Source organism: Meleagris gallopavo, chromosome 13, assembly GCF_000146605.3.
Source record: "Meleagris gallopavo isolate NT-WF06-2002-E0010 breed Aviagen turkey brand Nicholas breeding stock chromosome 13, Turkey_5.1, whole genome shotgun sequence".
NCBI classification, from domain to species: domain Eukaryota; kingdom Metazoa; phylum Chordata; class Aves; order Galliformes; family Phasianidae; genus Meleagris; species Meleagris gallopavo.
In genome coordinates, this window is record NC_015023.2 from 14,839,847 (window position 1) to 14,866,853 (window position 27,007).

At 43.8% G+C, this 27,007-nt stretch overlaps 1 protein-coding gene across 1 annotated transcript in view; it reads left to right on the top strand.

Moving 5' to 3' along the window:
• The window catches only part of CMIP (c-Maf inducing protein), a 60,885-nt gene that overhangs the window by 2,043 nt on the left and 31,835 nt on the right, over positions 1-27,007 (top strand). The window contains exons 3-4 of the mRNA XM_031555414.1: positions 3,162-3,324; positions 12,620-12,670. Of these exons, the coding sequence (XP_031411274.1) occupies positions 3,162-3,324; positions 12,620-12,670 (214 nt within the window). The remainder of the gene's footprint in view (positions 1-3,161; positions 3,325-12,619; positions 12,671-27,007) is intronic.

Below are 27,007 nucleotides of genomic sequence, written 5' to 3' on the forward strand. Positions count from 1 at the left end.
AAAAAAGGCAAAGTTCTCACTGAGTTTAAAACATACCTGATTTCCCAATGGAGAAAGTTGCATATTTTTTTAGGAGGCTAAAGGCTAACATGAAGGGAAAAATGATTCCATGACTTTGGGTTTTTGCTTGTTGTAATAAATTTCTTTCTCATTTATGAGTCTCTTAGAATTCTTCAGGACTTGTTCAGCAGCAGGTAGTTAGCCAGAAGTTAGAGATGTAAATGTAAATCTGGAAATTGACACATGCAGATTCTCTGGACAGAGTTTTCTAAGTCAGGCTTAATTCTGTAGAGTAAAAGAGAAGGGTGCATTATCTCGCTTCCTTTGATAGATTTCAGGCTTTGCCAAGAAACATAAATTCCCTCTTCAAAAATGACAGCTATAAAAATAAGAATTATTATTTTCTTAAATAAAAACATTTTCAACTCAACTTGATTTATTGCTCCTTAAAGATGCTTTGGTTTTGGAATGTGAAGTGTCTCACACTGCTCATCAGGGGTGCAATATTCTGTTCCCCCATGTTATGTTAATGTATACGTTTCTCTTTCATGTTACAAATGAGATCAAACCAGCTAAAAAGTATTCTGGCAAATGTCTGACATGTATTTTCAAACATCTGAATCCACATTTCTGGTCATCTGTGTTATAGTTTGGGTTTCCCATGGTGCGAGCTGCAGGTGGGGATGCAGCTCCTGGGTTCGTATGTGTGAGACCTGCTGGCACATGGGAAGGTTGAGGACTTGTGCTGCATCTTCGTCAACTGCAGTGATTCAGTGATTGACATGCACACACCTGAGCATCAGAATTGCCTGTGTTTTAAGATGAACCGATGACTCAGTCTGTGGTTTTACCTCAGGCCATTTTCTGATAAATGGCTGAACGGTGCTCGGTCTTGTGAAAGCACAAGGAACACCACTCTGTCCTCGCTTCTGTGAGTGCCCAAGGCTCCGGGAGGGGACACTGGTGTGGGGCTGACCTTTGGCTTTTGGTGCCCAGCATCTCCTCGAGCTTCTGGGACTCCTCATGCTCCAGGGCAGCTTTCGAATATAGGACAGCAAACAATTGTAGTAAGGCTTGGTGTGAGGTGTATCCGGACATGGAGGATGGAGATCATAGAATCATAGAGTCACCAAGCTTGATAAAGACCTCCAAGGTCATCTAGTCCAACCATCCACCTACCACTAATGTTTCCCACTAAAGCATGTCCTTCAGTACAACATCTAAATGTTTCTTGAACACGTGTTATATAAAGGACTCCATTGGCTCCTTTCTCCAAGGGGAAGCACCATGTCATCTGTCTAGTACCAACAGCTCAAATTCTGTGAGAATTCAAGTCTTCTTCAATGTTAATGGAGGGTATTAGGGGCAGTCAGCACCTTCATAAGAGAGAAATTTAAATTGCATTGATTCGTCTCATTTTATGTTTGCATCAGTCGATCTGGGATTTCTCCTTTCTCCAGTCTTTCAGAGCATGTTTTTGATATCTTTGCCTCCTGAGCATACTAGATTTTCTGCTGGCTGTTTTCATATTTTTCCCTGAGTGTTGTAATGTTGATTACCAAAGGATCTTGGGCCTTTGGCTTCCTGTGAGAACAAGATAATTACTCTCCAGTAGGCAACGCGTGACGTACAGTATCAGCATTAAGCCACTGGGATTCCAGTTACTAGTGTAGAACAATATTGCGGGTAATGAATAAGCAGAAGTTTATCATACTTCCTGCATAACAAGGTTTTTGTTAAAGAGACAGTGAAAATTGTTTTCAGTGAGGGCTAGAGCAAAATGAGCCCTCCTATAGCAAGCGTTGTTTAAAACAATATTGAAGTTCAGTTCCTAGGCTTGCTGACTGACGTTGTTGCAGCAAAGTTGCGAGGTGGGGTCACCAGATTTGTTTTGAACAGTGCAGTTCATGGCCTTATGACCATGTATGAAATGAACTTGAAAGTCATTTCCAGCTGCACCACCCACATAACTTACGGAAGAAAGCCATACCGTCAAAATGTAGGGACCTTCCAAATGCAGCTTGCTGATTTCGCACTCGCCCCCAGATCTCGTGTTATGGTGCTCAGAGTTGACCCCAAAGATGATGTGTTTTTTCTTTTGTTTTCTTATTTTGAGACCATCAATTAAAAAGAATCTGTGTATTGGGCACAGTGGGAGTAAGTTTATGAAGTTTCAGTTAGATGTAAGCCAGCAATAGCAAGAACATAATTCACAAGCGTTATCAGTTCCATTCACTTGCAAGATGTGGCCAACACAAGGGCTTATCCAGGTGGGGGGATTAATCAGCATTTCTGCAGAAGAATAGTTAACTCTGCCATAGCAGTACTGATCAGTTTGCTTACACTATAGTGCAATGAAATGGATGTTGTCTTTGAGGGCATCTGTTAAAACAACACAAAGTGCAGTGTATGTATGTGTACCCAGTACATACACACCTATAGCTTTGTGTATTTATTCATCTGTGGGATATAACTTTATGTGAGCTTGTGTATATACATTATTTCAGCTTATCTCTATTTCAGATATAATTATACTTCTGCAATGCTGAAGAGCTATCAGGATGCTAATAAGGAGTTTCCTTATTTCCTTGCTGCTATCAATATATGTTGTACATGTGACTGTAATATGTGGTTAGTTATGCTTTAATTGTGACTTTTGCTTGAAATTGGGCGTCGGCAGCATCTCCAGTTTGAAACTGGTACTTGCATATGAGCAAAGATGAGTAGGTTGGGTGCTCTGCTTTTGGTTATGTTTTTGTGAGATGAGGGCAGCCAGGGAGAACGAGGGTGTTTGGAATAGAACCACCTAAACACAATATACTTCTATCTGTGTGATTGAGATGCTTCTTACATTGAGTGCACGAGTGTGGTCAGACACCTTCACAGCTCAAGTTGGTGGTTTGAGATCCAAATAAAATTTAATTAGACGTTTTAGTATTCCATGCTCCCGAGTCTGGTCTGTTTGGTTTTTGTTTGCTTGTTTAATTGTTTTTGTGGGTAATCTTACTTGAACAAGTTGATGAAGGTTATTAGACTGATCTCTCTGCTGAACGGCCAGTGTAGGTATTTTATTTCACAGTTTTACAATGTATTGCAGCTATTTTCATCATCAAAAATAACTTTGTTCTTACTTTGAAATTGTGGAACTTCTGATGATTAAGTAAATTTTTTTTTCCCCTCTCCTTTGTTTCCTTGCAGCCAACTGGGTACATGGAAAACTCCATTTCCTACAGTGCTATTGAAGATGTTCAACTGCTGTCCTGGGAGAATGCCCCTAAGTACTGTTTACAGCTCACGATCCCGGGGGGTACTGTCTTACTTCAGGTACAGTAAACATAGAAGTAAATTCTCTTTCTTTAACTATGAATCTCCTTGATTTTTTATTTGCTGTTTGTGAAATCTAGTCCTAATTACCTGGGCTCAGAAAAGGCAGAGAACTCTGTGCTGTGAAGTTATCTTTCTGCCAGCAAATCGGCTCAGTGATAGCTCTAGAATGGTCCACGTTGGTTGACAGTCAGAGTGAGATCTGTGGGGCATGATTTAATCTTCGTGTTGATTGTACGCATCAAAATAGCGCTCTACGAAAAGGAACACTAATTTGAGCCTGGAACAGTAAAAAGTCAAAAAAGATCAGTTTGTATAGGAGACCCATATCTGGCAGTGGAACAAACACGTATTATCCTTTTTTTTAAAGATATTTGATCTTCACTGAAAGATTTCAGATGAGGCTCTGCAGCTTCCTCATGAAAGGGAGCAGAGAGGCAGGCGCTGATCTCTGCTCTCTGATGACAGTAAATGAGCCCAAGCAAACAGTGTGGAGCTGCATCAGGGGAGGGTCAGGTTGGCTATCAGGAAAAGGTTCTTCACCAGAGAGTGCTCAGGCACTGGAACAGCCTCCCCAGGGCAGTGGGCGTAGCACCGACTTACTGGAGTTCAAGAAATATCTGGACACTGTTCTCAGATATATAGTTTGAGTTTTGGTTGGTCCTGTGTGGAGCCAGGACTTCAACTCGATGGTCCTTATGGGTCCCTTCCAACTTTGTCTGCTCGGTGATTCTATGATTTGCATGGGACACTGCATTTTTATTATTCCAGGTTTCTTCATCCAATGGTGAGGCTATATAGGGCTCCTTAGGTCACTCCACGTTCTGGTAACAGAAGAGCTCCACAGCTCTGACCTTTTGGAATTATTTCAGTTTAAGAAAAGTGACTGAAGACCCCCAAAAAATTATAAGCAGTCATAACTTGAAAAAGGCTGAAGTGACTCCAGCTTAGCTCATAGAGTAGTTCTCAGCATTGTCGCAGAGACAAATTGTTCTCTGTTACCCTTTGTTTTTTCAGATGAATATACAGCCACGATTGTGTATATGCATTTCATGTGGCTAGGGTTGTAAGCAGACTGTTGAGTGATTTCTGCAGAAATTATGTAGAAAAGATTAGTTTAAACTGTGGGAAATCAACACGAGTAAGACTTGGTAGTGCTGAGATGACTCCAGCTCTCCTCTGCCTTTGTTTTGGATGGCTGGTGGGCTCATTCATACACAGAGCTGTTTCCAGTAGCTGAAGGGAGCACAGCCCTTCAGGGGAGGATTGGGATTGTTTTAGAGTATCATAAAAATATCATCAGGTTGTGATGACAACATTGCAAACATGTGGTCACTCAGAAATGGTTACATGTGTTTGTTGAAACATCCATGGCCACATCCTTTGTGGAGGATGTTTCTGGAGCTCCTTTTCCTTTACCTCACTGGTGTAATCATAGAATCGTTTGAGTTGGAAGGGACCTTCAAAGGCCATTTAGTCCAACTGCCCTGCAGTGAGCAGGGACATCTATCAGCTCTATCAGGTTGCTCAGAGCCCCGTCCAAGCTGACCTTGAATGCCTCCAGGGATGGGGCACCCACCACCTCTCTGGGCAACCTGTGCCAGTGCCTCACCACCCTTATTGTAAAAAACTTTTTCCTTTTATCCCGTCTAAATCTCCCCACTTTTAGTTGGAAGCCATTTTCCTTGTCCTGTCAGAACAGACCCTGCTAAAGAATCTGTCTCCTTCTTTCTTATAGCCCCACTATAATCCTGGGGTTCTACAGTCCTGTGAATACGGAATACAGACCTTCCCCTAGTGCAGCTCCAGTGGGTTCGGGATGACCTAAGGATGTCTAATCCTGTAGGCTCTCCTGGTGCCAGGGTAGCATTTGCACAGACGCGTGTCCCGTTGCATTCAGTGTATGCACACGTGCCTCTGCTTGATGCCCAGCACATTGCTGTGGCTCAGAATGACTTGCTGATCTGAGGCGTTTCCAGGGAGTGTATGGAGCCTGAATTTCAGGCAGGCTGCTGCAAGTCCACCTAAATCCTGATTCTGTGGTAGGAAAAGCCTCAGTGGTGCATGACAGTGGGGAGGGCAGGCAAACAAACCATGGTTTCCCAACAGGTAGATTAGGGTCCTCATTACTGACAAAATCTTCCTTGCTTAATTCGTTAATTGAATTAATTAGAGAGAAACTCATTTGTCAAGGTAGACAATTTTGATTTTTTCATGAGATAATTCTGATTCTTCTTTTCCATAAATTTGCTTACTGATGCTGGCATTTGTGTTTGTATCCATTTCAACAGCTGGAATGGTTAAATTTGCCTTTCAAAATTCTGTTTTAAGTCTTTATCCCATAGCTTATGGTGGCTGCCTTTACTGGCCTGCTTAATAGGAAATAAGGTAAAATGTGAACCCACAGCTCCCTGCTGAGTTTAAAGGCAGTGTGGTAAGGCATACAGAATTGGATCTGGAGTGGCCTGCCATGTATTTCTTTAAAATAAACAGACTTCACAAATAATTACGTTCTTTTAAGAATGAATGTACTTTCTTCAAATAGATTGATGCCTTTATATGACTTCCTAGGAACTGATACGGAAATGCAGTCAGCTCTTTTTCAGTTAGGATTTTGGTGGACTGTCCGTGCAGAATGGATCGCGTTACAGTATGACTCTGTCAGAATTCCAGCAGAACTGAAAACACAAGCTTTGAAAATGTTTTTAGTATGATTTAGTTCTCAGCAGTGTCTGGGTTCATCAAACATGACCAGATCAGAGGGAATGTCAAAATAGATTTCTCATATACAGCTGTAATGTGTATTCACAAATCTAAAATATTATTGAAAATTACACAGTGTGCTTAAAAAATCAAAATACAAGAATGGATTTTTCTAGTAGTTACGTTCAGCAGACATACTCAGGTATATGTGACACATACTCGTGAGTATCCAAAAGAACTGTTCAGTGAGGTGCTGAGAAATTGAGATGCTGAGAAATTAGCTCTTGCATGCTTCACTTATTTTCAGATTTCTGAGACGTTTCAATATATTTATGGGAAATTGGGACTTCAGATCTTTTATAAAAACATTCAGCCCTGCTAGTCTGAGCAGCAGCACTCTGATGTAACGTCAGGCACTGCTGTCAGGAAGTGTCTGATGGTGAAACAAGTCAGACAGGTCCAAAGTGTGTTCCCAAGGTTTCTTCTGAAGTGCACTTGTGAAATCTGTTTGCTGGTTTTGTTTTTGTTTCCCCTCAAAGACTTGATCTAAATGAGATTTATGTGTAAGAAAATGTTTAAATGAATTCTTTTGACTTCTACTCCATGATTTATTTCATGTTTCTGATGAATTTTAATTCTGTGTTATGTCTTTGTACATGCTATGTTTTATTAACCCGTTAATACCACAGGATACTACTGATATAATTTGACATAAAATGAAGCACATCAATAGTTATGAATCACAAGTTTTCCAGATTGCAGAGAAGTCTAGAACTTCATCTTCTGTTTCACTGGTTTGAAGCAGAAGCAAACTTCAGATAGCTGGAAATTCCCTCAGAATGGAAATTCATTCCCAGCAGTTCTCGTGGGAGGATGTCAGTGTGTGGCACTGGGACATCCTCTGTGTGTGTCTGCGGTAGGCATGAGAAATGCCACCAGAGAGACTCGAGTCCGTGTTGGGGCTCTCATTCCTCCATCTGCTATCACCAAAGCCTATTTCTGGCTTATCACTGCACAGCAGTGAGTCAGAGAAGGAAGAGTGCCATTACCTTTCCTTACATCATCCTAATGTCCTCCCCAAGCAGTACTGACCCATCCCAACCCACCTGAACACGTGAGATCTGACAAGTAGCGCCGGAGGTGATGCAGCTCTTGGGAAATCAGATCATGATAATGGGACACATCTACCTGGGTTTCAGGGGAGGATTTGGTTCTCAGGCAGCACATGGCTTCATCTGGGCTGGGCTGGTGTTGGAATGTCACCATGGTGGGTGTGCTTTCTGCTTGGGTTTGCCTGTGCATCCATGTATGCCATGGGTTGGTAACAGCACTGGGGAGCTCAATCCATCCATTGTGTGTGCTGGGATGGCAGGGACAAGCAGGGATGGCCAGAGACGACTTCTTCACCAGTGTGTCATGCTCTCCTTCCTCTGGCCAGCTGGTTTTGCTTCCTGGTTCTCCCAGCATGAAGCTGTCAGCTCTCGTGGGTTTTTTCTGTTTGCTTTTCTGCAAAGAAGATAGCAGGTGTGACAGGGCTGGAGCTGGCTCGTCACACACAAGCTTTTTAGGCCAGGAAACAACAGCTAAATAAGTGTGAGCTCTTCACTATCAGTAATAGACTGTCCTCTTCATGCTGTTTTCTTGCTTTCTGTTTGTAAGGCACGATGTGTTTTGTGGTGCTGTATGAAAGCTAATGAAAGCGATGCTACTACTGATAGTGAAATAGCTGCAGCAACCTATTGAAAGTGACTGAGGGAGGGAGAAGCTTATAATTTTACAAGCTTTTTAGCAGCAAATGTAGGAAGAGTCTCAGAAAAGAGGCTTTGGTATTTTGGTTGTGATGGTGCTCTCCCATAGTGTCATCTCTTTTTGGATGGGTCGTGAATGCCGTGGGGCTGCTGCCTCCATCCCTCTGCTCGTGGTGTATTCATGTCTTGGGGTGATCAGAAGGAAGGGCAGGCAGGACAGGAAACCCCGATGGGCACAGCAGCCTCATGCTCAGCTCAGAGCATGTTAGCCAGAGAGTCCCCGTGGTAAATATTTTCACTGGAATTTTTGATAATGTTATGTTTCAGTCTCCTTGGAGTCCCCCGTCTCTGTTTAGATGTGATGAGGAAAGCATGACAAAAGCTCATCCTGTGATGACATAAAACCATAAAGCCAGGACATCCTGCTGACCAGAGAGCAAGCGGGGGAGAGAAACAGAAATACAGAGGAAACCCAGGGAGAATGAAAAACAGAATCTGGATCCTCAAACCCTACTTATTGCCACATCTCTTCAGATGGCGGAATCCCATAGATTATGTGTGAAGGGTGCTGTTGTAAGGAGAAACATGGGAACTTTCTGCTATGTGGACAAGCCTGTTCTTGCATTCTGAATAACACACATGCCTGTAATGAATGATGCCGTTGTACTGACTTACTGTTAGAGAGGCTTGGTAGCATGGCACATGTAGTATGATGGAAGGGATGTTTTCTGCTGTTGCTGGTTGCTGCAGGCACGTTGTCTCAGCAGAGCTGTGAATACCTATATTGGCTGTAGGTCTCACCTCAAGCTGCTTTTTTGCACAGGTTCAGATGCTCTGTTTCTCAGCAGAGCACAAGTTCCTGCTTTGTCTGCTTTCACCTGGGTGGAAGTTGCTGCAGGGACTTTAGTACTGGCATGCAACAAGAGTTGGATTTCTTAGGAAAAAAACTCTACTTTCTAGAAGTTCACTGCTTTTTAATGACAAAGTGCATTCTTACTCACTGGCTAAGAAGTGAGGTGGTTTGGGTGCAGAAAAAAATACTTCCCCTTTTGTACAGAGGTGCACGTTGTTCATGTTACCAAAGCTCAGTATATGCAGGTATTTAATCTCCTGTGCAGCCTTCCTTCTGTGAGCAATCCTTTCTAAGATGTTAAAATGAATGCTGTGAATGGAGCTGGCTCTGCAGCTGGTCCCCAGTGGATTTTCCTCTCTGACTGAGCATTTTCACCCCAAAGATTGGAACATAAAACCCTTCAGGACTCAGTTCAAGGATGAACTCATCTTTGAAAACAAAAAGCAACAAGAAACCCCACCATACAGAAGTACCTCTTACAGCAGGCTTTCTTCAAGCAGCTGTTCTTCCTGCTCATTGGGATCATAGGTAGACAAAGGAGCTACATGTAGTTTCAATCTTCTTGCATCTTCTACAGATTTTACTGCCTAATTTTCCTGTTTTCTAAAGTTCTTTCCTATGTGAGAACAATGGAAGGCCTTAACTATGCAGACAGCTCCAAACCATGGGGCACCCACCAGCCTGCTAAAGCCATTGAATTTGAGATCAAAATTTGGAGCAGAACTGGGCTCTAAACCACACATGGGATCCAAAGTGTTATTTTATGTAGATAGGAATGAAGTACATTGTATGGTTTGGAGCTCACTGCCTTCAACCTCAGAAAAGTACAGTAACCAGGACCCCTGAGTGAGCGTGTGTGTGCCGTGGTGGCCTGTGAGCACCCAAGATTCTTCCAGTAAGAAAGAAGTATTTCTGAATGCTCCCTTTGTTGGTGCAAACCTGGAAAAGAGGGAGGAATGCAGGATGCTGTGCTGGTTCGTGTTGTTGGCTGAGCCCTGCTGAGGTCAGGTACTCCCTGCAGCCAGCTGTGGTTTTGTGGCTGGCCAGGCGGAAGGCTGTGCAGCAGGATTAGTGCTCACAGGGGGAGCTGCTGCCAGGCTGCTCCGTCCAGATAATACTGCTGAAGTTAAAGGAGCCTATCTGTGCTGAACACTGTGGAAAGAGCTACTGAAGGAACCACTGGTGTTCTAGGTTCCTCTTACTGTTGACTCCTGATCGCTAATAGAAGAGGGAATTCCCTAAAGGTTTGTTTTTTTTTGTGTTCTCTTTGTCTTCTTTGTTTTCCTTGGAAGTGATCTTGAAAAGATGCTCGAACTCTGGCAGGTTCTAGTTTGAGAGCTGTTTGTGTTGTAACACGTATCCAGATGCAGACTTCCTTGATCACTTTCCAATAGCCAGCGTGGAGTCTACCTGTAGATGATGCATTGTTACTTTCCTAATTTTCCTTTCTAAATGCTATTTGAAGGCCACTGCTTTCAAGTTTCAACTCTTTTCCAGTTTGTTTTGTGGTCTTCCACATTGTGTTTCCTTTGTTTGCTCTGTATTTGCATTCCACCAATGTCTCTGACTGATGCTGTTGTTCTCTGTAACAGTTTCTGTCATCCAATTTAAGGCTCCAGTTGGTTGCAAAATCTATCTATACATATCTACAAATTCTATTTATTTATAGCATTCCTATAATCTGCAGATATTGACATCCCAAAAGTAGGAGGGTAACTACCAGTTCTCAGCAGTTCCCATTCTAGGGCTCTAGCATTTGCTCTTTCTTTAGACTCGAGTGACTGTTGGCTCAAGGCATGTAATGGTCAGACCAGGGATTAAGGCAGGGTGGCATTTTGCCTGGATTTAGAGAAGTACTGCTGAATACGAAGCTTGGTGTAGGAATGGGGTCCAAGAAGCACTTTGGGGGAGGTTGTTTCTTAGCTTCACATGGGCCAAAAAACCAAGAATTTCTTTCAGAACAGAACATTTCTGGCTTCCTAGAGGAGGGTGGCTTAGTCTGGTGGCAGGAGCAAGTCACTGGAAGTCACTTGCCCAATAGCTTGTGGGCTTCTGGCCTCACTTGGGTTACTGTGCTTAAAAATACGTATATATATCCTGACAAAGTTGTTAATGGACTTGTAGTTCCGGACAGAGCACTACAAATACCAGCTGTTGCAGTTCTTGAGAGTTTTACTGGCAGTGACGATAGTTCCAGCTGACAGTCTGTACTTCAGCTGTGGCCACTTCTGTTCCTCCTCTTCTCCCTGCAGGCTGACAGGTTTTTCCCATGGGTAACGATATACGAAACTCGAATTAGCATCGTCATGAGCACTCACTTTGACAGGGATGTTTGTCCAGAAAACACAGCTGGAGTTTTTATTCTCCTCCAAGAAAGACTTTTTTTGAGAGAGAGAATGAGAGCGTGTGTTGGAGAAAGAAAGTGCCTGAGTGTATTTACTTTGTGCCTTTGTAATTATATCCAAAAATGATCTTCATGTCCTATTGCGTCAAATTATTTTGGACCTTTTTATTATATTAAAATAGAGTAAGAGCTGTATTAAATGAAGTTCAACCCTATACCATATTTAGGTAAAAGATCTATCTTGAATATATAAGAGTGGTAGCAAATTTGTGTTCTGAAGTGTTGACATTCTGCACAAGGTGGAAATTCTGTGTTTGATAAATGCTGTGATCAGCCCAGACCATGATAGATTAATTCTGCTGTAGTGCCTAGAGATCTACTGGGGCGCAATCCATTGTCATCCATATATAAAAATAAATAGCGTGTAATACAGATGTAAAAAGAGCATTACTGCATTTAGTCCTGAGAAATCGGTCCAAATTTGTGTCACCGTGAGATCAGTATCTGACCTTGGGATTAAACACAGGTTTGGTAACCACGCAACGTTTTTCCTTCTAGTATTCTTGACGTTATCAGTGAACTTTGTCAGGAAGTGAAATCCATTCTGCAGTGAATACTTATCTAAAAAGGTGTTGGAGAGTAACATCGTTGAAGGATGCTTTAAATTGCTGGAAACATGTGGTTTTTCTCTGGCGAAGAAACCATACCCTTTTAATACAGACAGACGGGCTGTTCTTTAATTCTCACTGATTGTGTAAAGCATTTTGATTTGCAAGTAAAACTTGCCCACTGGCAGGGACAAGATAGAGCTGGAAAAGCCAAAGGGCATCTCTACCCACTCAAATATTTCAAACTTATGTCACCTTGTTAAGGCATGCGTATTTACGTCACTGTGGATGCTTTTATATTTTTTGATACCGAGCCTTTTGACCTTTGGGAGTGCTGAACTGTTCCTTCGTTGGCTATGAACACTGGGAATTTCTGGCAGCTCTGCTTAAAATGGGTGATCCCTGGGAGCAATTATTGCAACATTTGTGCAGTTGCTGCGAGCAGCCCATGCGTGTGTGTGCATGTCTGCCTGTGCTGTGCTTTTCTCTCTGTTCTAATATCACTGAAAGAGCTGAGGTGTGATGGAAGCACGTTGTGGCCAGCTGGGGAGCAGCACAAGGAGGGAGGCTGTGAATGGAAAAAAACAGTACGTCCCCAGTAAAATGTCAGCCTGTCTTTTTCCTCTGTTCGCAGTGATTAATGGAGAAAGCGAATGTCCTGCAGATATTAAAGAGCTGTTCAAAACCTGATTGAAAACAGTGAGGTTTTTTCACAGTCTTTGGTCTGGACACCATTTCAAGGAGGTTAATGTTTCATATGGTTTTGGTTCAGTGTTTTATATTTGCAGCAAGGTCTTCATGTCATTGCTTTCTATAAAAATAAATTAGTTATAATATAAAACTGGAGCTCTGAGCAGAGTTTCCCTCACTCCAATTAGGCTGGGGTTGGAATTGGCCAAGGTCATAGAGTTCAGAAGAACACAATGAGTGTAACCTTGCTGCTTTTAGGGCATACATGGGTGACTTGCTTAGCTTTGGCTCAGTGGTCTGAAACACTGATAGAAACTAATTATTCTATTTGTAACTTTTTTTATTGCAGGCTGCAAACAGTTACCTGAGGGATCAGTGGTTCCATTCTTTGCAGTGGAAGGTAAGTTCTGCACTTCACAGTTTTCCTTGTGTATCTTTAAGAATACGTTTTAACATTACTCCTTCCTTGGTTGCAAGAGCCATGAGTGTCTCTTTTCATCCACAAACCCTAAATCAGAATGTCTGTGAGTTTCTTGGATGAAGTGGACATATCCGTTTGTTACACGGCTTGATGTTATCAAGATGTGATCTTATAGACAGTGAGTAAATTCATATAGAAGCAGGGTGGTTTTGGATTTGCAGTGTGAATTGTAACACATTATGGAATGACTGCAGCCTGGCATATGTTCAAGGCTCTTGGTATACTTGGGTTTATATATTTTTTGTTTGTTTGTTGTGAGAAATTTTGGAGAAAGAACATCTCTTAGAGTTACTTGTTGTAAGTAACATCAGTCTGTTATGCAGAAGTTTGTGTCCACACTTTGGAATCATTTAGTTCTCAAGGCAGTTTCCATTGCAGAGGTCTCAGCCCTTTTTTGCAATGTACCAGAACAATGAGCTGCTTGCTCTGAGCAGGGGCAGTGGGTCACAGTGACAGCGTTGTGTCTCAAAGCAGAACATTCCTCATCACAAGCTGAAGCTGCTGACCTTTGGATGGAATCTGTATGGATGTGAGATGCAGCTGTAAATCAGCTGTGGCCAGATGCTGAGCACGGCTGTCCACCATCCTGTAGTGCGGTGCCAAAGTGCAGCTCTGCAGCTCAGGCTTCTCCTTTCAGGGTTTCAGTGAAGTCAGCCAGGTTAGCTGTGCAGTTTATCAAAATTTCAGCCTGCTGACAGCAACCACATGTGAAAATAGAAGGAAGTCCCTCCCACCAAATTGGTTTTGCTGTGGGTGTTTCTAATACTCCTGCTGTTGGAAAATACTTGGGGGACAAAAGTGCAGTGTTTTGTGCTTTGCATAGCCATCAGTGTTTGTCAGAATTGTGTTCTGAGCAGGTCCAGGATCTTATCAGCAAGAGCCAGGTGTCGACAACTCCTTTTCCAGACCACTGGCAAATTCTGTAACCTGTTTCCCCAGTTGCAGAAATGAGCACGGGACAGTGGTGCTGATAGCAGAAGGCAGTGTGGCACTGTATTCTGGCTTCTTGACAGCATCATTAACACAATGCTGTTCTGGTCTTGCTTTCTTTGCAACTCCTGAGGATAACAAGAAGGCAATGAAGCTTAAAGCGTGCAGAAAGTATCTCCATTAATTCCCTCCTCTTTCAACAGGCAGAGATGATCAGAAAAAGGCAGAATTTCTTATTCTACATGGTCACCAGGCAGGACGTGCGAGGCACTGATGTGATGCCAGCACATGCTTCCCCTTTATACCAAGGCAAAAATCAGGCTTGGAAGTGCAGCTCTGAAAAACATGAGGAGCGTAAAGATGCAGCCTGCTCACCCCCTGCCCACCCCCCAGTTCCATCAATGTAATGATGAAGAAAATGTCTGGGCAGCGACCTGGTTTGCTCACATGCCTCTTGGTTATGGAGAGGGAGCGTTGCTCTGTGGGAGTTGTTTTTAAAAGAGTATTTCTTAAACTTTCCAATGCTTCTGACCAAGCCTCTAATTTTGGGAAACTCTGAGTGATTTGACTTGTTGCAAAGTAGATTTTATTTTTGCTTCCTTGCTTCCCTCCCCACCCCCAGTAAGTTCACTTTTGAAAAACAAGTGAAACATTATCTTGATTTGAAAGACCTTCCCTTTACCAAGAATAGCAAGTAGCTTTTTCCCATAAGAACAAGGACAGGGTTTAGTCACTGCTCAGGTACTTTACACTAACAAATTCCTCTTTGCTAACGCGGAGGTAGTTTTGATGGGTTTTGTAGCTTAGCAGCGAGAAGGAACACCTGACAACGTTCTCCTCTGTACTTTGGAGGACACTGGGCAGCTTTAAGTAAAAGCACAGCAGAACTAAGAGGCACGACAAATGTTGTGCCTAAGGAGAGACCAGAGCAGCGCGGTTGCATTAGTTGCCCTTGAGAAGCTTGCTGCTTTAGGCTGTGGCTGTAAGAGCCAGGTGCCCATGAAATTTGCATGTTTTGATGATTAAGCAGGTAGTGAGGGAACCCGCACAAAACTACAAAGCCTATTCTGCTGGAATGAGTCTATTTACACAAAGCACCAGCTGGCACAGAGATCGCCGCAGCTGTATTATAATTGGGCGGTTGTGCTGATGAATGATATATTTGTCCAGTGGTCTTGCAAATAATAGGTCAAAGCATTTCTGTGGGGATGTAGAACACAAATGCAAAATGGTACAGATAACTGTAGCGTAGTTACTTGGAGGAAAACAAATACTCAGCAGAGATGAGCTTGCTGTTGTTTGTATTCCTGGGGTGAAAGAATCTAGTGGGTCCGACTGAGCCCAACATCGCTCCCTGTGCCCCGCGTAAACAAGGCTGGAGGAACCCACTTCATAGCTGGCAAACCCATATGCAGAGTTCCCAGCAGTGAGGACTAGCCTCAAGCATACCCCTCTGATCTCACAACAGGAATACTTGTGTTACAGCTGTGGGAGCAGACTGGCGTTCTGTCAATATCTTTCCGCCTCCTTTTCCTATGTGTCAAGCCTTTGGAGTTGGTTGTGGTTTGCACATTGTCTGAGCTACCAGGAAAATGGCTGGGTCCAGTGAATAGCTGTATTGTTACAGATTAGGGGAAGCTTCTTATGTTCAGACATTTTCTGGGTATCCCTTGGTCTTGTAAGAAGGTGCCAAAGTCAGTGAGAGCTTTCTTGTGGCAGTTTTAAGGATTGGTGGGATGCTGTGGGAATTCAATTTGCCAGCTTGCACCCTGGAAATCATTTTTGTTCCAGAACCAAATATTGAAATAAAAATGAAGAACAATTTCTTTCTGCAGCCTAGTGAATAATAAAAGAGATGCTTCAGATAAACAGAACTAAAAGAAAACCAAACACGTAATTATCCATGTTTTAGATCCAGTTCCAAGAGGTTTTATGTGTCATCCAGCTAACTAGCTGTCAGGATGCTTACACAGCTTTTTAGGTGTGACTCTCTTTGAATGCTACGATCCTTGAAGAGAATCTTGATGTCAGGGCAGTCTGTTCCTCATTGGCTCATTTTCTCTTTGGGTTTTTCATTTCAAACCCTCCCACTAAGAGCTATGCATAATTCCTTTTTTAATCTGAATATCAACAACGCCTAGAGCCTTTTTGGCCACCTCAGCCTATTTTTAGAAGTACCGATTTCCTTTGGGTCATAGCTAAGCCAAACTGTCTTTGTCCTCCAGAGAATAAACAGAATAGGTTAGCAACTGTCCAGATCCTCAAACATAAAAAAATCATTATCCTTTGTGTCAGAAGTGTTCCTTTCAACCAGGGAGGTTGGTTTGAAACCATGATAAGTAATCTTTGGTACTTGGAAGCTGATTAGTCATAACAGTGTATCGATAAAGATAACAGCATTTTCTGTGGATATACAACAGAGAGTAACACATGCAGTTCACTGCCCATTCTGGATCTAGGCTTAGGTATGGTGGCAACCAGCCATTGCTGTAGGGGATGACTATGGCCAAGCTTGGCTTTGATGGGTGCTGTTGTAATTTTGTGACGCACACAGATACCCAAGTATGTACCCTGGCATTTTCCCAGACAGTATCCATCTAATCTGTTGGCCATTTATATTTTGCTGGCTTTGGGGTAAGGTCTGTTTCTCTGTGCTTGTATAATGTGTAGCACACAGAGGTGCTGTCCCCTGAAGAATCCACTGAGTCCTACTACAGGGTGCTTCAAGTACTGATCATGGAAAGACCCACCTTACTATTTTAGTTTCACACTGCACTTGAGTTCAAAATGACAATCTCCGAGTCTTCTCATGTTGGGTCTGGTCTTCTGGTAGGCAGCACAAGTCTAGATTTACATTTGTTGGAAATGCACCTGAAGGTTTCTTTTTAGCATGCTGGATAGTAAACTCTGAACACTGCCTGCACTATGAGATGTGGGTTGGTGGTGTTTCCTAGTTAGCTGAGTGATGCAGCAATGAAACACGTCAGTTGGAGGCCTTGGGGGAATGTCCCAAGCTGACACAAGACACAGAGCCTAGAGCTGGGGCTGAAGTATGACTCAAGCTGGGAGCTCTGTGTGCCTGTGACCTGGATCTTCTAGAAAGGCTTCCCTATGTCTTTTGTTTCCAAGTGATGCTATTAACCAGTCCTCAGTTCTCCTCTCATGCTGCTTTGTCAGGGATTTTACCTATCTGTTAGCAGGACGGTGAAAATACACCAACTGCAGAATAGTTTAGGCTGGAAGGAACCACTGAACATCACTTGGTCCTCTCATCACCCACATCCCCTTCCGTCCCACCCATTGCAGGCTGTGCTCTGGACTTGTGCGAGGTTGCTCAGGGCATACCCAGCTGTGAAGCCCAAAGCAGAACATGAGGTCCATATGTGGTCTCAAGTGCTGAGTGGAGGGGAACAACTTCCTCCCAAAGCTGCCTTTGTTCGTCCAGCCCATTGTGCCATCAGCAAGTACAATCTTTTTGTTTTAAAATGACTTCTCTGCACAGACTCCATGTTTTGATTCCCATGAATTAGGAACTGGAACAATGCTGTCATCTGGGATTTGCAAACATTTTGCATCGAATGCTAAAACAAGAATTGTTGGCCCTCATTCAAAAACTTTAATTTTGATTTAATATTTCTCTGGTTCCCTTAGGTATTGTTTGATCTGTGTCTTCAGGAAATAGATACTTCAATGCACAAGCGGCCCTATTAATTGCAAAGGGATTGCTTGTCATGTAAAATCATACTTGACCTGAATAACGATACCCTCTCTGCTTTTTACTGTGTGCAGGTTACGAATTCCCTATCCATTAACACAGAATATTTTTATACAGTAGGTGATTTACTCAGCTATGTGTGAGTATCAGTGTCTGTATCTAACAGGGAAAGTTCAGAGGGGGTATTTTTCTGTGCTTTAAACCTACAGAAAATTAAGAGAAAGTGTTCTTGAAAGTGTGGTGAAGCTTTCCTTGTGTAGAAGCACCTTTACGGTTTTGTCACCATGGTAATGATTAAAAATAGTGCTGATACAGGAGTGGGGCTTATATAGAATTTAAATTATGACATTAAAGAAATTTATAGCCTTAAATCTCAGTAAATCATGCCTTAAAACTATGAGATCAGGAAAAAAATCACATCAGTTACAGCTAAAAATGCCCACATCTGTCATTTGTATTTAATCACCTGATTTACGATCTGAGAGAGGAAGCCTTGATACACTGCAACAACTCAGTAGCTCTGTGCTGTACTTCATACTGAAAATATTATTCATCAGCACACTTCGGAGCAGTGGCTGCTGCACTATAGACCCTCTCTGTGGTGGGTTGCACAGCACACACAACTCCTTCTTCTTGATCATAACTTTGCTTGCTTTAGCCAAAAACCTGAGGTATTTTAGTAGGGCACAAAATTTCACATTTTCTGTTATTTGGAGGTGAAACAATAAATCATTCTTATTCAATTAGGCTGATAAACTGTTCCCCCACCCCACATATACATGTGTCTGTATATGATTCAATGACAAATTGGTGGGAACCCAAGCTGTGGAATTCAGTTTTGCCTCTGAAAGCCTCAGGGCATTAGAGAGATAAAAGCAGGTGTGTGCTGGTGGTTTTATGCTTCCTGTGGAAAGGCGGCATGAAGTGCTATCATACGTACACCTTTTGTTTACGTCATGGTTGGGATGTGCTGTTAGGTGCTCTCCCCCACTGCTTTTGGCTGAAGGCATTTACATGGTGCATGAAGCCTGCTGGCTCCCTCACTTTCCTGTGCAGGTTTGGCAAGTCTCGGGCCGTGTGTTATCAGGTGTCACTCGAAAAATCTTAGTAAGGCTTCTCATTGCTGAGGTCTTGCTTTGCTAGAGGTGCTGTCAGCAGCTGAAGAGCACCACTCTCACTTTGGGATGTAAGAATTATAGAACCATCAAGGTTGAAAAAGACCAGTAAGATCACCTAGCCCAACCATCAACCCATCCCCACCATGCCCACTAACCATCAGTGGTCCCTCAGTGTGATCCCTCAGTGCAACATCTACCCTTTTCTCGAACACCAGGCTGTTTTTTGGGGAGGGAGAGCTCAGGGCAGTTCATCAGCTAGTAGTGAAATTCAAGTAGAAACTAGATAGTTATTTTCTGTCTTGCTTTAGCAAAGTCAGGACCGGCTCTAAATTTTCACCTCTAGACTTGGATGCTATCCTATTCAAACTAATACTAGGTCTGAAGATAGAAGGGTGTCAAAAACAGCTGAATAAACAGGCCAAGTTGTTATTGTGTACTTAGGTCTCAGCTCTGAAGAGGAGTAAATACAATTGCAGGAGTATGTTGCTTCTCAGGAATGCTGAACTACCAGCCGAGGGGATTCTCATTTCTGTCCTGACGAGTCACTCTTCAGCATTATTGCAGGGCTGCCCATACAGCTAATTCTTTGCAATTCAAGATTTCCAGGTCAGGGTGACCACTAGTTTCACCGAATCACAGCTTCTCCTCTAGAGATGCCATAATGCAGTGCTGCACCAACATTAAACCCTCACTCAGTTTCCTAGCTGTAGAGCAAAGCTAAAAATCGGGTGTTCAGCAGGTCTCTTACAAACACAGCACTGGCAGTCTTTCCCAGGAGTGTAATTATCCTGCTCACACGATGCACTGGGTGTGAAAGCCTGACTCTGGGAGCTGGCATGCACTAAGTGCCTTGTTAAGCTGCTGTATTGGGACCCAGTTCTGCATTATTGATGCTTTGAGGACTCTTGCCAATTACTTCATGGGTATCTGGAGAAGAGTTAAAGGAGCCCGAAGCAGCAAAGGAGATCTAGGTGTTGTTTTAGATTTCTCTTTCCTGTCTTATTTGTGTATCCATTGCATATGCATGTGACTCTTTACTGTAGTATTTGAGATGGAAGCTTCCATTATTAGGCTGTGGCACTAAGGGCAGCGGGTGGCTGTATGGCTTGTTTGGATCAGCCCCGCTCTGAAGTGGTGGCACCTCACAGTCTGGAGTCCCCTGCGAGGACGCTGGCCTTAGGGTCACACAGGCTAAATGCACACTACTGGTCTTGGTTCCGTCTTGCACATCACACAGTGTTCGTACAAAGTAGAATTAAGAATGCAAATTGCAGATCTGGTGGCACTTTAGTAGGCTAAAGGACTGCAGTAGATTTGGGGATTTGTGCTGATCTGGTGCAGTGGGATGGGATGTAAAAATGTGGAAAATGTGGATATAAAAAATGTCTCAGATGCAGGTGCTGCTCTGAAACCTGGTATTTCCCTGTGAGAAAAGTGGGAAATTCAGAGCTCTGAAGCCTAGGGATCTGAAGCCAGAAATACCCTGTTTTTTTCAAGGTCCTTTTAAGATGCTTGCAAGCATCAAATCAGTATCCAGTATCCATGCTCTCCCTAAGGCTCTGCAGCAGCTCTCTGACACAAACACGCTCCTCAAGCCGTGCACATCTCTCTTGCTGACGACATTGATGATGCAGGTGCACATGAGAGAGAAGCCAATCTCAAAGCCATTTATGGTGCAGGAGTGCTAGAAACTCAGCAAAATAATGCATTTGCCAAGGAGGAGAGAGTGAAAAAGGTGGGTAAGCGTCCATTTGGAAGGCTTTGCTGACTGGTGAGCGGGGAGGAGGGCAGGAAAAGGTGAGGATGCCCACTGCTAGCAGCAGAAAATGAAAGGGGATGAAATGGCTTTTTAATCTGGTTTGCATATCTGGGAAGAAATAATTTCTCTGTACGCTCTGTGGTGCTACCAAAGCTGACTGGCATCTCCCAGAAGACAGAACTGGAATGGATTCTCTTCCAGAGATTATCTTTTGTTAACAGTTCCTACCACATGTAGCATTAGCAGCTGTTTAATCCTAATTTGAGGTGGTTTCTCAGGTGGCAAATTCTCCTGATCAGGGTCCCTTTGTGCCCGAAAGGACTTGCATAAACTCTGCAGCCATGCAGTAAGGCGGTGCCGTGCTTTCCTGGTGACAAATGGTGCTTGTGCTGCATGGGATGGGAAGGGTGCTGGTCAGTGGGGTGGTTCTGCACAGCAGGTATGTTCCTGGCTGTTCTCCACGGTGGCCTTGTGCACAGCTTTTTTTCTGGCAGATCTGGCCAAAGTGCAATGATAAGATTGTGCATATTCGTTTTTTTCCTACGCACTATCTCTACTCTGCAGTGGCAAAGTCATTTATTCCCACCGCAGCCTGAGTGCTGGTGGATGTCAAGGACCAGGCTCCACAGACACAGCCATCATGAGTGGAATATAAAGTGCACAAATAGTTATTAGAAACCTGGAGCAGTTCTGTTTGGTGTCAGGGGCGTTCTATAACACAGCTGGTTGAGTTAGGTCTGTGCACAGCAAGTGCTGCACCTGTGTAGCAGTCTTAATGTCACAGTGCTTTGTGACTTCTGCTTCCTTTGATTCACGCTAAACTCCACAGTCAGGCAGTGCCTGCTGTAGTTGATGCTATTTGTTTTCCACACGCACTGCATTGCAGTTAGTCCAGTGCAGGTTTGGGAAAGTGTATATGGTACACACATAATCCTGCTTTTCATCCGATAGCTTATTTTATTCTTTTTTTCTTCTTCTTCTTCTTCTTTTTTTTTTTTTTTAATGGAATGTGATTTTGCTGACTACGGAGTGTGCTGCAGAAGCATGTCAGACTTACCCCCCTCTGCAAGCTGTGGGTTGTGCCCACAGCAATCCCGATGCCCAGACAGAAACAAGCCAAGCAGTGGCTGCTCTGGAAAAAAAAGGGCCAAAAACGCTGCAGCAGGGAGCAGAGGGGTCCTGCAAAGGAGGAGATAGCTGTGCCTCAGTGCAACTGAACCTTTCCCCTGGTGATGAGTCAGAGGCTGTCAGAGAGCTGCAGATGAAGCAGGTGTCCGGCTCCTGCCCTAACTGTGCGACTCCTGCAACCTCTGCCTGGGGAATTTTCTCACTCTTTCTCCATAGGATTTTAAAGCAGCTCAGGAGGGGTTTGTGGACCCCATCAGCCTGCAGCAGAGCAGAGCTTTCCAGTACATGAGGGACAACGGTGGTAGTCAGTTATAATGAAGTTTTTCATCCTGCCCAAGATTAGGAGGAAAGATACCAGGCAACTTAAGCTTAAAAACAAAAGAACGACCACTACAAACCTCATATTTTAAAACATTTATTCTTTTGGGGAGACGTTGCATGGGGTTCGCAATCCAAGATCACAGCACTGTCTCTACTAATGTTTTTTTGCAAGGGAAGAGCAGCTTGTGCTTCTGCTAGAAACCTATCTGCAGTCATAGTGAAATTCTGCATAGCCAAAGCAACATTAAAAACAAACCCTAGCTTGGCTCCAGTATGAGAAATACAGAACAGCAGTTGCTGTGTGCAGGATGAAAGCTGATGTTTTGCCAACCTGAAGTGTAAAGCTGATGCTGGAACAGGGGCCTGAAGAATGGAAGTGTTTGCCAAAAGGAAATGGAAGCAGGGATGGAGGGTTTCGGGGAATGCATCAAAGTGGGTCCTGCCAAAAGTGTCTCCCATGTGGACAGGTCTGGTTACGAGAGTAACCGCATTAGTCCATGCAAAGTGCAGCTGGAACTGCAGTTGGACTTTTGCGTTTTCTAGCTGGGGAACAGCATCTCAAATACACAGCTACAGGACTTGCTTTAGGATCTGCCAGCTGTGCTCCTGCATCTTTGGCTTCAGGCAGGGATTTGAGAGAAAGGCAAGAGACCAATGAAAGCAAAGCCCAAGTGCTTGCTTGTGGGAAGCTCACCACTGGCATGCTCTTCCTTCCCCATGTGGGGCTAGAAGGAAGCCACAGTTTTTGAGTTGCCTTCGGTTTTTGGAAGCACGTAAGCTATATTCACATGCAAATTTGTTTTCAGTGGGGTCTCTAAATTTGAGACCCTTTGGTAGGCTATCCTTTCCTTCTCATCCTTTCATCCCTCCTTGTTGATGAAGGGTATCTTTGCAGTGGTCTTGAAGGCATCAGAGAGCACAAGCCCGGAAGCATGATCAAGCAGAGGACGATTCAGATCAAAGGAAGTGGGTGTGTATGTAATGCAAACATAATACACTTTGGGAGCAAGTTCTTCAGCACATGGACATCAGTTGCAGTGAAGAGCTGCCCTGTGAGCCCCTCGGTCCTTTTCTTCCTTTCCCCCAAGCTGAAATGGGATGTGTGTTTCATCCTTTTAAAATTCTGTTTACTTCAGCATTCTTTTACTCCTGCAGTGTATTGTCCCGGTGGTATCTGAGCAAAGGACAAGCTCTGTGCCTGTGGCAAGTGCCCATTCAGTTGTTCCAGTTTGTGTATTAGTAACAACTCAACCCACGTCACCACTTGCTGAACCCGTTGAACTCCGGTAGCTTTGAAGCAGTGCTGATTTGGGTATCCTGGGTTTCTTGCCTGGGTTAGCTGAGGTCTGGAGCGAGGTGGTAGACACCAGTGGGGAGGGAGGAGAGGGGGAAGAAATAGGAAACAAAAAATAAGAGGTTAATGAATATAGGCTGAAAAGAGTTTTCCGGGGAGATGCTGCAATTGGGAAACGCAGCAAGGGGATATCAGCTTTCAGCTTGCTCCCTGCTGCCTGGTGCTTGCTGGTGGTGCTTTTATTTAGATGTGAGTTAGTGATTAGCGGGGAGCCAGAAGACTTCGGTCTCACTCTGGGAATCACAAGGAAATCATCTCAGTGTACTTGCACTGCTTCTCCTTCCTACCTTTAATCATCTAGACCATGAGCTGCTCAGGGCAGAGACTGCCACTTGATGTATTTATTTGGGGTCTAGATTCATGGGTGCCAATCTCAGTGCCATAAATAATGTCAATTTCTTCAAGAATTTTTAATGTGGATTGGCAGAAATTGAAGAATTATGTAGATCTTCACTGAAGATCAGGAAGTGTCCAGCTTATGAAATTTCAGCTACGGTAGGAAGCAGTGTATAAGTGTTGCTGTGCAAAACCTTCAGAAGGTCAGGAGTTTGCTGCAATATGAGCAGTCTGAACTCCCTGATTTGTGAGGCTTTATGTAAATAGCCTCAGCCCTTTACCTCAAATAGAACTTTTTGTGGACTTAGTCAAGTAAGTTGCTTTTCTTCATATTGGTAGATCTACCTGCTGATTTAAGTTTATCCCTGGATAATGGGGAAGCACAAATTAGCAACAGATTATTCTTATGTTGTTCAGAATGTGGATTTAGCTGAGTTCTGGGGATGCCATCCTTGTTATCCTCAAGGTATTGGGTTAATAGCCAAGATGCCAGCAGGTGGTGCTCAAGAATACTTGGTATAGCTCCTGGCTTTTGTAGGTGAAGCCAAAATGAGTGTTGAACATTGCCAGCAAATTTTCCCATTTCTTATACAGCATTTTAACAAAGTGTTCTGCAGCAGAGGAGAAAACAGTTCCAGTTCTTTGTGCTTTTTGTTCCTCTGTACACTTGTGTGCAGCAAGAGACACCTGCATTTCACATAAGCTCCATCCAAATAAAGCTATAGTACCAGCTTGGCTCTGTCACCCCTCGCTGTGCCAAGGGACCTCCGTGCAGGAGGGTGACCTTTTCCCTTCTGCTGGAACTGCCCTCGTTGCCCAGCAAGAAATAAACAATTGTTGGCACACGTGGCCCTCAGAGCCACGTACGTCCCTGCCATAGCTCCTGCTTGGCCATAAAATAAGTGATTAGTTGGGTGCCGTTGTGTGGAAAAGGATTGAAGAACAGAGAACTAAAATTTAACTGGCTATTAAGGATTAGGGTTAGTTATTTTTTCTAATGTCATGTATTAGCTGACAGGAAGATTGGATCTCAAAAATACAGAATGTGGCAAAGCAGGGATGAGGTTTGGTCATCAGGAAGGCCGACTTCATGTTGTCCTTTTTGGCTCAAGCATGCTGGCTGCTTTAAGGTATTCTTTACATGAAAGGTCTTCTTGAGGTCAAGAAAGGCAGCTGTGCCATGCCTTACATTTTTGTGCATTAGAGTTCATATTTCTTAGTGCTCAACAATACCAGTATTATCATCCCTGTCCGGGAAAGTGGTGAATGAGCAGGGGCTATAGATGAGGCCATTATGGGATAGAATAGCATATGAAGATGTCATTTAAAAAAGCTGAAAGTTTCCTATGCCATAGACTCTACTGAGCTTTCTGTTCATAGCAATGTTCAAAAGCTTTTGAACACTGATCACAAAAACCACTGCCTACAGATTTTTGTCACATGCTTGCTTAATAACATTGGAAAAGTAATTTTTCTCATGTGGGCTTCAATTCCTCCTCCTCCAAAAGAGGATTTAGAGTTAGATCCTTGGGTTTCTGCAAGACTTAATTAATTAGAGTGATTTGAGAATGAAGGATGCCCTGTCAGTGTCACTTATTCCCTATACTGCTTCTTCTTCTGGATACTTATTAAATTCAGTGGTTTTGTTTTAAGAGTCAGCTTAGCAAGGTTTTTGAAATGATGTTAGCTGTGTGGTTCTGGCTGGTCAGTAACTAGAAGGGTCAAATTCCAAGCTGGCATGTGTTATTTTTACTCACATAAGTGGTCTCAGGAGCTGCTGCTTTTAGCAAAATCCGTGTGAAGCTGGATTCCCAGCCCAGGATTTTTCTTGTACACATTAATCTTGTGATGAATGCCGTGTGAGCAAGTGAAGGCATCTTTCACACTGTGTTCAGGGAAAGAAGCTCCCCGCGCATGTCCGCATGCCTGTTCTCCACTACAGGTCTTTGCCCAGCAGCTTTGTTTTTAAGCTCATGAGCAATTGTTTCTCCTCACTCCGGAATCAGCGCAGGTAGAATAGAGCAGATGGCTCGGTGTTGGCCAAGTGCACGCTGATACAAAGCAAATTGCTTCTGTATCTGACTGATAGGGTTCAAGCTTTAATTGAGGCTTTCAGCAGCGCACTCAACGGTGAAAAGCGTTCTGCTGAGAAAAACAGTGGCGTAACCATGGGCAAAGGTTCAGGACAGCAGAGTTCAACCTTCTTCAGGACAACATCCCTATTTATTTATTAATTTCCAGCTGCTTTCCCACCATCACTCAAAAATCCTGCAATGTCCCTTCAAGGCTGTGGCTTGGTGATGCACTCTGATGTGCTGAGATCTGGAAGCAGAGGCGGTGAAGTGTGTGGTAGTTTTTGCTGGTGTGCACACAAAGGTGGTTTTCCCTGAGTGTTGCCTGTGACTGGCTGTCTGCTTTTGTAGGTCTCCCCGGCGCAGCAGGGAGCACAGCTCCTTCTGTTTTCTCTCTTATGTGCGTCAGCATCAGTAGAGCTTTAATTTTTCATGGCTGTCTCTAAAAAGGAAAGGAAGCCTCCCTTGCCTTGGATACTTGGCTTTCTTTTGTGCTGGAGTAGGTCCAACAAAAAGACCCTAAAAAGAGACACTGTGGATAAGCAAAATGGAGCTCTCTGTGATTCAGGTTTCCTAAAGACTCCAAGAATTTGAGGCGATATGGAAGCAGTGCTGGCAGCTTAAAGCCATCAGTGCATTCTCCCTGCCCCAAGGAGCTTGGAAGTACAAAGTTTTTTGCTCTGTTCTGAAATCCAAAACACATTCTGTAGCGTCCACAGCATGTTTTGCTGTTCCTCTGTTTTGTCAGTGGCTTAAAATGCACTGGAAGTGTGAACTGCTACCAGCATGCTTTTGTTCTTGCCTGAATTCAATTAAAAAGATAATTGGATTGCTTTATCAGCCTTTACGTGTCAGCCCAATGCCAGCCTCTTCTACCCCCTCCAACAGTGCAGAAAAACCCAGAGCATCCGAAATTTGTTTTTCTGCATTGTTCTCTTTTCTTGTGTTTCAGATAGGGCACAGAGGTGGCTGTGCTTTGTGTTGAGCGTTCTTAGAGCTGCTGCTGTGCTGGGGAAGGAGTGAGCAGCCTGCTGGGATGGGCCTGGCAGCGAGGAGAAGGGAAAATGCATGTAGCAAAGCCCCAAACCAAAACCGAACAAAGCAGGTCAACCTTTTGCAAAGTCTGCTTTATCACATTGATGATTCAAGCTCAGCCAAATCTTCAAGCTGCATGAAATGGGCAGTTTTTGTGACCCGGGGCTTAGGCAGCCAATGCAGTCCTGCAGGCCTCGAGGCCTGTGCCTTGGCAAGCCCTGCTCCATGTGCTTCGTGCTGTCATCAGGAGTGGTGTTTGGACTCCAGACATTGCTTCCTTGATCTTCTAGAATTTCATTAAGTCACCTCTGGGGATTTGGGTGGGTGGACTTCCTCTGGGCAGCACTATTTATAAGAGCCAGCAGCCTGCAGTGCAGTCGTGTGGCAGTGTGGCTGCCGAGGAGCTGGTGGAGCTGCCTTGAGCACAAAGCAGCCAGCAAGGAGTGAGGAATGATGTTGTTGGGCAGCCTGAGCATGGAAGTGCTGAA